The 13,058-nt window shown below is 34.1% G+C and overlaps 2 protein-coding genes across 3 annotated transcripts in view; both read left to right on the top strand.

Annotated features, from left to right (window-relative positions):
* The window catches only part of myt1lb (myelin transcription factor 1-like, b), a 150,014-nt gene extending 144,240 nt beyond the window's left edge, over positions 1 to 5,774 (top strand). For both annotated transcript variants that reach the window (XM_056477169.1, XM_056477168.1), the window contains exons 17-21: positions 2,045 to 2,136; positions 3,994 to 4,097; positions 4,210 to 4,257; positions 4,948 to 5,007; positions 5,420 to 5,774. In XM_056477169.1, coding sequence (XP_056333144.1) covers positions 2,045 to 2,136; positions 3,994 to 4,097; positions 4,210 to 4,257; positions 4,948 to 5,007; positions 5,420 to 5,560 — 445 coding nt within the window. In that variant the 3' untranslated portion in view covers positions 5,561 to 5,774. The remainder of the gene's footprint in view (positions 1 to 2,044; positions 2,137 to 3,993; positions 4,098 to 4,209; positions 4,258 to 4,947; positions 5,008 to 5,419) is intronic.
* Positions 5,775 to 11,972: 6,198 nt separating this feature from the next.
* LOC130244857 (peroxidasin homolog) overlaps positions 11,973 to 13,058 on the top strand; it is an 85,562-nt gene continuing 84,476 nt past the window's right edge. Inside the window, exon 1 of the mRNA XM_056477409.1 lies at positions 11,973 to 12,249. Within this exon, the coding sequence (XP_056333384.1) occupies positions 12,065 to 12,249 (185 nt within the window). The 5' untranslated portion in view covers positions 11,973 to 12,064. The remainder of the gene's footprint in view (positions 12,250 to 13,058) is intronic.

The following is a 13,058-nucleotide window of genomic DNA, read 5'->3' as shown; positions in this document are numbered from 1 at the left end:
AAAATTCATGTACTGTCATACTCCCCAGAAAACCATAAAGCACAGTTTTTTACTTTTATTTTTACTCTGTTGTGTTTATTTACGCTTGAATTTTATTATATTTTATGCAGATGCACTTGATCATCCCAGTTGACCTAAATGAATGAAATCTTTCCAAATAGAGCTGTTCAAATAATCTGCTGAAATTATATTCAACAAAATGTCCGATTTTTTTGAATATCGTGCAGCCCTGAATAAATCAGGGCAGAATTAAGCTTAATTAAAGATGAGCACACGGTTTCTGATTGAAATCATGCACATGTGGATCGGTTTGCATAAAAACCGTCCATTAGACAGTCAAATACACCATCAAGCAATTTTAGTGTAATCAAGAGCAAATTTAGGGATTTGGGGGCTCTAAGAAATTCCAGCCATGGGGGCCATCAGTCTTAATACGCACCCTTTGTATTGTTAATTTCATTTAATCTAATACAATTTTTATAACATTTTATTTTATTAGATTTGTTTTAATTAATAAAATTTATTACATTTGATCAATTAAATTAATTAAATTTGTTCATTTGTCTATTTATTTATTTATTTGTTTCATTTTGTTTGTTTTATTTTTCTATCTATTTATTTTTTAATTTTATTTTGTATATGTCTGTTTATTTGTTTGCTTTATTTGGTTTTGTTTATCCATTTATTTATGTTTTGTTTATCTGTTTATCTATTTATTTTTTATTTTATTTAGTTTTGTTTATTTATCTGTCTATTTATTTATTTATTTATTTTGTTTATCTATCTGTCTGTTTGTTTTATTTTGTATATCTGTCTATTTATATAATTGTTTGTTTTTGTTTGTTTTGTTTATCTAACTGTCTATTTGTTTTATTTTGTTTATCTGTCTATTTGTTTTGTTTGTTTTGTTTATCTATCTGTTTGTTTTATTTTGTTTATCTGTCTATTTATTGATTTGCTTTATTTTGTATATCTGTCTTTTTATATAATTGTTTGTTTTTGTTTGTTTTGTTTATCTATCTGTTTATTTGTTTTATTTAGTTTATCTGTCTATTTATTGATTTGCTTTATTTTGTTTAGTTTTATCTATCCGTCTATATATCTATTTATTAATTTTTATCTATTTACTTATTCTTCTTTTCTGAAATCTGAATGTATTTGTTAGACACTCAACATTCAAAATGTGATAGAAAACTATATTATACATAAATTAGAGAAATGTATAGGGCTTTATTGGGGCCCCATATCTTAAGTGGTCACCTAACCTGCTTATTAGTTAGATCTGCCTCTGATTGTAATTATACATAACATTTGCATACGGTTGTAGGCTGGGGCAACAGCTTATTTTATCAACCTTTTTTAAAAAAAGAAGAAACGATTAAAAAGTAAATGATGACGGAATTTTCATTCTAATGTGAACTGTCTCTTTAAGACAAAACCCTTGTATTAAACTGAAAATGAACCATTGCTTAAAATCATTAATAAACAAATATATAATTGAAATTTGTATCCTCCAAACTGGCACACGGCTGTCCAGATGAAAATCAATTCATAAGCACATACTCATCTAGTATATGTACTGAAATGAGATGATATATATTAATATATAATATGTACTACACTGTTGTTCATTGCATGCAGACAATAAGTGTACTGTAGAGTGAAAAGGAGACATACGCTGCAGATCCAGTACAGATAATATATATGAGTGACCGCTATGAGCTCAGTGGGGAGAGAGCGCCATCTAGTGCTGCATTCTGTACATTCATTACAATAAATACGGTGATACTGGGACTGTCAGTCACTGTAAATAAAGAAAAATGAGCCCTTTCTTCAGTCTTAGGACATTATCTTAATATAATAATATGCTCCAATGCTTTTTGATTAATGTAATCTCTCCTTGATAGATATAAATGTATAATTTCTGATCCCAGAATGGTCATGCATCCTATTCAAGGCTTTTTTACTTGCTCTTTTTTTGAGAAACAAAAGTCTTAGTGATCTACAATTCATATTCTTTGTCTGTTCTCTCATGTTTTTACAGTCTCTCCGGTTGCCCTCGAGCCACAGCAGCGATGAAGAAAGCTAGACTATCAGGAGTGGAGATGCTCACAATCAAGCAGCAAACAAGCAACGGTACAAGACAAATACATGCTCACATTACACTGTAGAACTAAAGCAAAGGAAAAGGTTATTATTGTACAGTTACAATATTTGCTAAAAATACAATACTTTACAATACCAAAGTCATCCATAAAAGCACATTTAAAAACAACCAAAGCTGACCAAAGTGTTGTACACACAGGTAATAAAAGATAGAGTAGAAAGAGTAGAAATACATCTAAGTGACATCTAATTGTAAAAAAACATCTAATTTACATCAAATTTACATCTAATTATAAAACAACATCTAATTGACATCTATTTGTAAAAGACATCTAATTTACAATTAATTAAAACAAAAGACATCTAATTTACATCTAATTGTAAAAAGACATCTAATTGACATCTAATTATAACAAAAGACATCTAATTTACATCTAATTAAACAAAAGACATCTAATTTACATCTAATTGTATAAAGACATCTAATTTACAATTAATTAAAACAAAAGACATCTAATTTACATCTAATTGTAAAAAGACATCTAATTGACATCTAATTATCACAAAATACATCTAATTTACATATAATTAAAACAAAAGACATCTAATTTACATATAATTAAAACAAAAGACATCTAATTTACATCAAATTTACATCTAATTATAAAACAACATCTAATTGAAATCAACTTATAACAAAATATATCTAATTGACATCTAATTAAAACAAAAGACATCTAATTTACATCTAATTGTAAAAAGACATCTAATTTACAACTAATTGTAAAAACATATCTAATTGACATCTAATTATCACAAAATACATCTAATTTACATCTAATTAAACAAAAGACATCTAATTTACATCAAATTTACATCTAATTATAAAACAACATCTAATTGACATCTATTTGTAAAAGACATCTAATTTACATCTAATTGTAAAAAGACATCTAATTTACATTTAATTAAAACAAAAGACATCTAGTTTACATCTAACTGTAAAAAGACATCTAATTATAACAAAATACATCTAATTTACATCTAATTAAAACAAAAGACATTTAATTTACATTTAATTAAAACAAAGGCCATCTAGTTTACATCTAACTGTAAAAAGACATCTAATTATAACAAAATACATCTAATTTACATCTAATTAAAACAAAAGACATCTAATTTACATCTAATTGTAAAAAGAGATCTAATTGACATCTAATTATCACAAAATACATCTAATTGACATTGGATTAAAATAAAAGACATCTAATTAACATCTAATTTACATCTAATTACAAGAAAAGACATGTAATTAACAACTAATTATAAAAAACTTCTAATTGACATCTATTTGTAAAAGACATCTATTTACATTTAATTGTAAAAAGACATCCAATTTACATCTAATTAAAACAAGACATCTAATTGACATCTAAAAGACATCTAATTGACATCTAATTGTAAAAAGACATATACTTTACACCTAATTATAACAGAAGACATCTAATAAACACCTAACTGACATCTAATTGTAAAAAGACATCTAATTTATTATTACTATTACTATTACTTTTGTGCCTTTTTGTGTCGTGCTTCAAGCTGGATGTGATTGACGTAAAATATTTGCAACGATAATTATTATTATTTTATTCTTAGACCACTAATAAGTGAATGCACCATGTTTTAACGCCTTGTAATAATTCAAACCAACCAAGAGTGTATGTGAACACATACAAGCACAATTTTAGCGTAAGCATGCAATAAAATGATGAGTGCTTTATTTATGTGCAGATATGTCTGTGTGTTGTCTCCGCTATAAATAATGTCTGTTCAAATTATGTCTCTCCTTTGTCTGCTATAAATTATGTCTGTTTGCTCTCTTTTTAGGTTTAGACTGTGATGCAGATATTAAACAGCTGGATGAAGATATTAAGGATTTAAATGAATCAAATTCACAGGTGGAGGCAGATATGATCAAACTCAGAACACAGGTAAGGGGATTATATATATATATATATATATATATATATATATATATATATATATAGATAGATATATAGATATAGATATATAGATTGACCACAATGTCTTTCTATCTCCCAGATCACCACAATGGAGTCTAATCTGAAGTCCTTAGAGGAAGAAAACAAGGTGATTGAACAGCACAATGACAACAGTGACCACATCCATTCACTTATTATATCCAGCAGTCACATGCTAACAACACCCGCACAACCAGCATGTGATGTTTTAGTTTATGTGGAATAATTATAAAATAAAGCCTATTCTTGATGATACTGTACACTGGGAAACTTTTGAGCAATGTTGTCGGGCAACTTTTGAAAATGATGCCATCCGTGCATAATTAAGTGACACACAGGGCAACCGGATCTAGGTGCAATTTGGTTGTCACTTCTCAATAGCAAAGAAATCTAGCAACATCACTCTGCAATATACACTCACCGGCCACTTTATTAGGTACACCTGTCCATGCTATCATGTCAATATGGAGCAAAATCTCTGAGGAATATTTCCAGTACCATGTTGAATCTACGCCACGAAGGATTAGGGCAGTCCTAAAAGGGGGTCCAACCCGGAACTAGTAAGGTGTACCTAATAAAGTGGCCGGCGAGTGTAGGTTGTTTGCACATGATTTCGCTTGGATCGTCACAAATATTTATATAAAAACAAACATTCACAAAGTCACTGCAACACAAAAGGGCTTTGTGTCCAAAGACTGAAGCGGCAAGTTGTCCATGTTCATAGATTAGCTGTTAAGGACTGAATGTATCGTGCATGTGGTTTACTGTAGGCTAATGCACTTTCATTTTTCTCCTCTAGAAATCATTTCACAAAGAGCCTGCAGTCAGACATAACAGCTGTTTACAGCTGCACCAGAGAGTAAGCTCAACAGCATGTTAGTTCTATATGTTAGTATGAATACTTGTATGGTACTAAATATATCGTATGTCTAAAATATTAGGAATATTAGCATTACATGCTAAATGATGAACTTAGAGAATCAGAATCAAAATGAGCTTTCTGTTTGATTATTTCTGCTTAAACCATCATGGAATGTGTTGTAGTTTTCAAAAGTTCTGAGGAACATAAGACGGGAGAATAGAAAGACAAATAAATCTGAAATGATCATTTTAGGGATTTTACTTCTGGAAAAACATGCAAATGCTAATCACCTTCCATTATTTTTGCTCTTTTAAAAGTGTTGATTTTTTTAACAGGATTTTTAAATGATTATTGTCATTAACTTTATAAATTGCACTGACTAAAGATTTCTCTGCTTTTTTGTCCACAGGAGCCAATGAGCGAACAGAACTTTGACGCATATGTAACAACACTGACGGACATGTACACGAATCAAGACCAGTATCAGAGCTCCGAGAACAAGGCCCTGCTAGAAAACATTAAACAAGCTGTGCAAGGCATTCAAGTCTAGCTTCTGGGAATGAATGCTTTCCTATAGCATAAGGAGCTGAAGACACTTCCAGAAAAAAAAGAAAATCATATGGGATGCATCACGCTTTCCTGTTGTACTTTATCAAACAGTGCTGAAGTCATGTTCTTTAAAAACAATGCTGTTATGCTGACTGAACAGGATTTTTATTTTTTCGATTATGATTAGTTTTTTTGGCCTTGCTTTATAAAATAATGATCTGCAAAATCATTTGGGGGGGGGGGGGGGGGGGGGGTCTGCAAAGCATTTACATTTTGTATGTTTTTATATGGGCTGGTGTAATGTGAATCATCCTTCTCGCTGCTCATCAATGCACCTTTTAGTGTATATTTACAGTAACATTAACGCCACTCGTACAACGGTACAACATTAGTTGATGCTTGCTGAGAGATCATCATAATCAAAAAATTTAAATAATATAACACAAATTGTGCCATTTATGACATGGCAGGATTTTATTTGTTTATTTTATTTATTATATTTATTTATTAGACATTTTATGGTAAGAAATAAATGTGATTTACTTATTTATTTATTTTACAGATTCGGTATTGCATCACTTACACTACCTGACAAAAGTCTTGTCGCCTATCCAAGTTTTAGGAACAACAGACAATAACTTGACTTCTAGTTGATCATTTGGTATCAGATGTGGCTTATATGAAAAGAAAAGGCCTCTAGATTACGCTTATTTGACCAAAATAAAATATGATCATGCCTTGATTTTGAATCATTTCATTAGGACAGTAAGGTCTGACTCTGCTTCACTGAACCTTCAATAATGTCCAGTATAGAATATGTGGTCATGCTGCAGTGGAAACAGAATGAATATTGTGTCTTGATCTTGGAGATCTATCATGATCTTGGAGAACTGCATCCATACATCTCTGCAATGACTCAAATCACTGATTAAGTCATCTGGAATGCCAAAGAAAGCCTTCTTGCAGCGCTCTTGTAACCCCAAACCATGATTTATCCTTTTCCAAACTTGACAGATTTCTATGTGAATCTTGGCTCCATGCTGGTTCCAGTAGGTCTTCTGCAGTATTTGTGATGATTGGGATGCAGATCAACAGATGATTCAACAGAAAAATCCACCTTCTGCCACTTTTCCAAATGATCAACTAGAAGTCAAGTTATTAATCGTTGCTCTTACAACTGAGATCGACGACAAGACTTTTGTCAGGTAGTGTACATTAAACCAATCGCTTCTGGTCAAAAAATGAGCTCTAAATCCATAGTGCTTTCCAGTGAAAGCTACTAAATGAACTATTCCTTTAAGATCAACTTCATATAAAAAACATGTGGTGTTAGAAACAAAGATCATGGAAGTGCATTTGAATGTTTTATTGTATAAAGGAGATCTGTTATTGCAGTTACTGCTTAAATGCAAAAGGAAAGGCTTACTGTCATTTAATCTGCATCAGTTTGATGGCAATAGCAGCTCTAAAACATCACGCCACACACATCTTCGTTTGGTCTGTTTTTGAAATCGACTATGGAAACTTGTTTCCTCCATGGGAGAACATAACATAAGATAAAAGAAGATAATCGTGACTTTTCTTGCTCTATTTTTCGCAAACATGAAAAATTCACAACTGCAAAATCTACATCTCTTAATTCTGAGGAAAAAATGAGTAAAGTATGATAAACTAATTTGGAGAGGAGCAGGTGATATGATTGATCGTGGCTGGTCACTCATCTGCAATCATCGATAAACCAATCAGATTATTCCAAGCCTACAATAAACAGCCTATTTCACCCCACTTTCCTTATCTCCATTTTTGAAGCCCTTCCACCCCATCTTCCTCTTTTCCTCCTGTACCAGGCAGAGCACTGCAAGAAATAAAGTCTGCAACGTGATATAGCGATAATCAGAAAAAAATAGTCACAATTCGAATACAAATGGCTCATATATGGAGGAAATAAAATTAAAATTGCAAGAAAGTGATTGGCCACTTTAAAATTAAAGAGTGAGTAATCCCGTTTCCTATAAGTTAGACAGCATGATTGAATTGTGTGGAACCCGACATTTTTTACAACATATACCCAATACCCATCAGGCACAGGACATCAACGTGACACCAGATAGATGTTGTTCCCTAACGCCGTAGGGACGAAAATTGTGTTGAATCGCAATGTCCAATGGCCAACCTAAAATCAACCAAATATCAACATCTAATGATGTTACAGCTTGACGTTGTGTGGACGTTACCACTATGATGTCTATCAGACGTCTGATTTTGGTTGCCATACCTGACGAAAAAATGTCAGTATTTAACATCAATATTGGTTTAAGATGTTGACTCATTGAATTTTAGTCACTTTCCAACACAACCTAAAATCAACCAAATATCAACGTCTAATGATGTTACAGCTTGACGTTGTGTGGACGTTACCACTATGATGTCTATCAGGTCTTTTGGTGCATACCTGATGAATAATGTCAGTATTTGACATCAATATGACGTTGGATTTTGGTCACTTTCCAGCACAACCTAAAATCAACGTCTAATGATGTTACAGCTTGACATTTTGTGGACGTTACTACTATAATGTCTATCAGGCGTTGATTTTTGGTTGCCATACCTGATGAATAAATGTCAGTATTTAACATCAATATTGGTTTAAAATGTTGACTCAACATTGAATTTTAGTCACTCTCCAACACAACCTAAAATCAACCAAATATCAACGTCTGATGATGTTACAGCTTGACGTGTGGACGTTACCACTATGATGTCTATCAGACGTCTGATTTTGGTTGCCATACCTGACGAATAAATGTCAGTATTTGACGTCAATATGACGTTGGATTTTGGTCACTTTCCAGCACAACCTAAAATCAACGTCTAATGATGTTACAGCTTGACATTGTGTGGACGTTACTACTATAATGTCTATCAGGGCGTTGATTTTTGGTTGCCATACCTGACGAATAAATGTCAGTATTTAACATCAATATTGGTTTAAGATGTTGACTCAACATTGAATTGTAGTCACGTTCCAACACAACCTAAAATCAACCAAATATCAACGTCTAATGATGTTACAGTTTGAGGTTGTGTGGACGTTACCAGTATGACGTTTATCAGACAGTGGATTTTAGTTGCCATACCTGATGAAAAAGCGTCAGTACTTGACGTCAATATGACGTTGGTTTTAGATGTTGGCTTGATGTTTCCAACACAACCAAAAAACAACCAAATATCAACATCTGATAATGGTACAGCTAGACGTTGTGTGGATGTTACCACTATGACATCTATTAGACATTGGATTTTGGTTGTCAAACAAATGTCAGTATTTGAGGTCAATATGACGTTGGGTTAAGATGTTGGCTCGACGCTGAATTTTTGGTCACTTTCCAACACAACCTAAAGTCAACCAATTATCAAGGTCATTTGATGTCGTTATTGGATGTCAAAATAACGTTGTCCTTAGACGCTGATTAGACTTATAATTTTGGTCACCTGATGTCATTCACCTAAATCGAACCTAATATTAAAGTCTTATGATGTTGTGTATCTGCTGGGTACTGAAATATGAAAACATTCTGACTATTACATTCATGTAAACTCACCATTTTCCTTTCTTTCGTCTTTTACTTATTAAATCATGTGGCGGAAACAAGCATCCGTAAATAACAGTAGCCAGAATGGGACTGCCTCAGCAATATGTGACTTAACCATGTGTATATTAAAAAAAAGAAATAAAAAAAAAACGAGATGCAATCTATGTGGTGGGTATATGCAATTTCATGTTTGTACACAGTGGAAGCTACAGAATCTTTCTACTATATGTAAATGATTGATTTTTATATAAATCTTTTTAATACAAATGTTTTAACGGGGCGGAGGTTGGAGTTTACGAGATGTTTCAGTTGGTTGCTGTGCAAGGGACACTTTTTTGTTTCGTTTTCCCGTGGATGTTTGTACAGAACGGAAACCGTCGGAGGAGTTTGTAAAGACTATAGACAATAAAAACGGGACCTACAGGGTTTTTGCCCCTCCACACTTTTTGTGCCAGAAGACTATTTGCACTTCGGTCGATGTGCAATCTCCAGGTGTCTCTTTGGCACGAGAAACAAAAAACTTTAAAAAGACGTGAGGAAAGACTTTCAGCGGCTTGAGCAGAGATTACAGGGATTCACGAGGACAATATCTTTACAATATTGTGCATTTTTAAATAACGATGCTAGTTCGTTGAGTATGTTCTATATCAAATGAAATAATCCCCAGCACTTTATGTCTAATCACTGTACAAAATCATACGAGTAGTCAATCAAACATGAAGCATTTGAAGAGAAAAGACAATGTTATCTGAGGTACATTTTTACTCGTGCCCGTCATTTCCATTGTACTATTAGCTGTAGCAGCCTTGCTAATATCTTACCGAAAGCTAATGCAAAGGTGCTTGTACTAAATCGTATCCATCGTACTACTAATCAGACCTCTTTTTAAGACTCCATTATTCATCACATCTGCAGCTTTCTGCCAATATAGTAATGCTTTCAATAGGGAGACTAGCTAGTATCAGTTTTGAGTCGGTTATCAGCATCGGGTACAATGGAAATTCAAGCACAAACATGCTGCTCATTTACTGTCAATGCATATCTAAAAAAAAAATAAATGTGACTAATTAATTACCTGAGGAAAAGCAGAAGAAGTCACATATTAGAATGCTGATTTGTTTCCCATATGAATTATTGTGCGTTTATTAATCTGCGATTATTCATTCGGAGGTTGATTTGTTGATTCATCGACGAAGACGGGATTTTTGTATAAACTATCGTGCTCTCTGTGGAACTGGAGTTTGATTTATTTTGTACGATGCGGCATGGATTTGTTGACATTTTAATTTTATTATAAATGTGTGAGATCACAAGTTGGAGTGATTTTTCATTTTTAAATCGTGGAATTTGTACAATATTTGTCATGCTGGATGTTGACACATCGTACTCTGAATAAAGAAAATGGTGTTACCACAGTCGTGACTATACAGACATCTTTCATTGCAGTTATATGCCGGAGACGAAGTCTAGCTATGTAAATATATGCGTGTAGATGTTTATTTGATATGCATTATGTGTGTGATTCTCTTCACGAAAAGACAACTATACATTCGTATGTGACCTTTAGTCATTTTCTATTTAGTTTTTGGTATTTTATATGAAAGAACTTGTCACATTATTAGTCATTTTTTGGCTTAAGTAAGTTAAAGAAATATCCAGAAACGTTTTTATGATTATTTATTCCCATAAAATACCTCTGGAATCAGAAGGTCCTTATTGACCATATTTGGAATGGTCATGAATACTTGAGCTCTGCTCTGGTGCACAGCTCTCAAACATGCACAATACAATGTACTCTTAATTAAGTATGAACTGGCTGACAACAACTCAGCCATAGCACAAAGCGAGAGATGTGTTATATTTTCCACCGGGGTGTCACGGGGGCGCAGTGGGTAGCATGAGCGTTTCAAAGCAACAAGGTCGCTGGTCAGTTGGCATTTCTGTGTGAAATTTGCATGTTCTCCCCATGTTGGCGTGGGTTTCCTCCGGGTGCTCTGGTTTCCCCCACAGTCCAAACACATGCGCTAGGGGAATTGAATAAGCTAAATTGGCCGTAGTGTATGTGTGTGAATGCAAGAGTGTATGGGTGTTTCCCAGTGTTGGGTTGCAGCTGGAAGGGCATCTGCTGCATAAAACAAATGCTGTATAAGTTGGCGGTTCATTGCGCTGTGGTGACACTTGATTAATATATCAAGTAACAGATTAGTTAACAGATTTTTTTATTTTTATTTATTTTTTTACAGTGTGAAGTGTGGGTAAGCCTAAATAATGACAGGATTTAGATTTGTGGGTGAACTATCCCCTTTAAGATTTTTATATCCTCCAAATGTTGATTAGCCTTCAAAATAAGTTCTGTTCATTCACAAAATATATATATATTTATTTCAATAGACAACTTATTTAACTATTTATTTGATGTTATAGTCACACATTCAGACGTTTTCCTGAATATAATTCCAGAACAGTATTCTTAATAGTGAAATCATTTAGCCAATGACTAAGTTGTTCACAGACAATTAAATTATGCTAATGTTGTTTACAAGTCATAGTTACATGTGAGTTCACACCAAATATTCAAAGTACCATGGTAAACAATATAGGGAGCATGTTACAAGTTGTCTCTAAATGAATGTGCGAATATTAAACCAACTTTACCTCAATTCTGTAACGTTCAATGTTTGCAGTGCACATACGTAGACTGCGTACTACGTGCGTAGCGTACTTCACAAACGCCGGCAGCGCACGTTCTTTGAAGTGTGCAGTGGGCGAAAGTTTAGTAGGATGGGCTTTTCTCGTGAACATGGATTGAGGAGGCTGCGATTGGTCTTTTATGCCGTCTAGTACACGGGCTGTAACACTGCCCTACTTCCCACTGGACTGCTGCTGGATTCCTGCGCACTGCTCTTTCGGTCATGGCGCTGCGGACTGTCCGAAACTTACCCTGCTTTTTAAGTGTACTCGGCGTGTTTCTCCTCAGCAGTGGCCCGTACCCGGTGTCCTCATGTCCGAGCCGCTGTTTATGTTTCCGTACCACTGTCAGATGTATGCATTTAAACCTGGAATCAGTGCCCGCAGTTCTTCCTCAGACCACAATCCTGTAAGTACACTAGCTTTTTCCCTCATATCTGAAAAAGTAATGTCTTCAGTGTGCTTGTTTGCTCAGTATCTATATCGGAACTACTTCATTAAGTTGTAGCAATGTTTGTGTGTTCTGCATCGGTCTCACCGGTTGCATACTGCGCGCAGGCGAGTTTGTGCTGCGGCGTTTGAATATTGAGGTAAAACCATAGACTGTAAAACTGGTCTTACCTTAAAATGGCTTTTCGCACATTGCTTTATTTTTGAATAGTGACAACTTCTAACAAGGTTTCTATTGTTTAGCATCTACTTTAGGTGTGCAATCACATGCAAGTATGACTTCAAAACAACATCAGCACTATTTAATTAACTGTGATCAATACTTTGATAGTCGTTGACTGCCAATATGATTTCCCTTGCAAATCATATTTTTATGAAATTATATTAAGGAGAAACTTCGAATGTGCGAATATAAAACCAACTTTACCCCAACTGTTCACCTTCCTCATCTGGACGAGTCTTTGTTTCAACACAGCGGTTGCGTCTCAACTTTAACCCTACTTAGGCAGCATTTTTCGGCGCGATTCGACTATATTAGATGTAGACCGAGGCGAACTCTGATACAAACCCTGCAGGAATTTTTGCATGGGCACGAATGCTGCAAGAATTGTGATTCACTTAATTACCGGAGCATATGACATCGGCTTCGTCCCAATACATACACTAGTCGTCTTGACCCATCTATGCTCTTGGCCACTTGAGGGCGCGTGAACGCGACAGGAAGGAAGTGCGCGAGGCTGTCTGTACTGTAGTACCAGGTCTGAAAAA

Source organism: Danio aesculapii, chromosome 17 (genome assembly GCF_903798145.1).
Source record: "Danio aesculapii chromosome 17, fDanAes4.1, whole genome shotgun sequence".
In the NCBI taxonomy this organism is placed as follows: domain Eukaryota; kingdom Metazoa; phylum Chordata; class Actinopteri; order Cypriniformes; family Danionidae; genus Danio; species Danio aesculapii.
The sequence above is the reverse complement of the archived record's forward strand: the minus strand, read 5'-3'. Positions and strand labels throughout refer to the sequence as shown.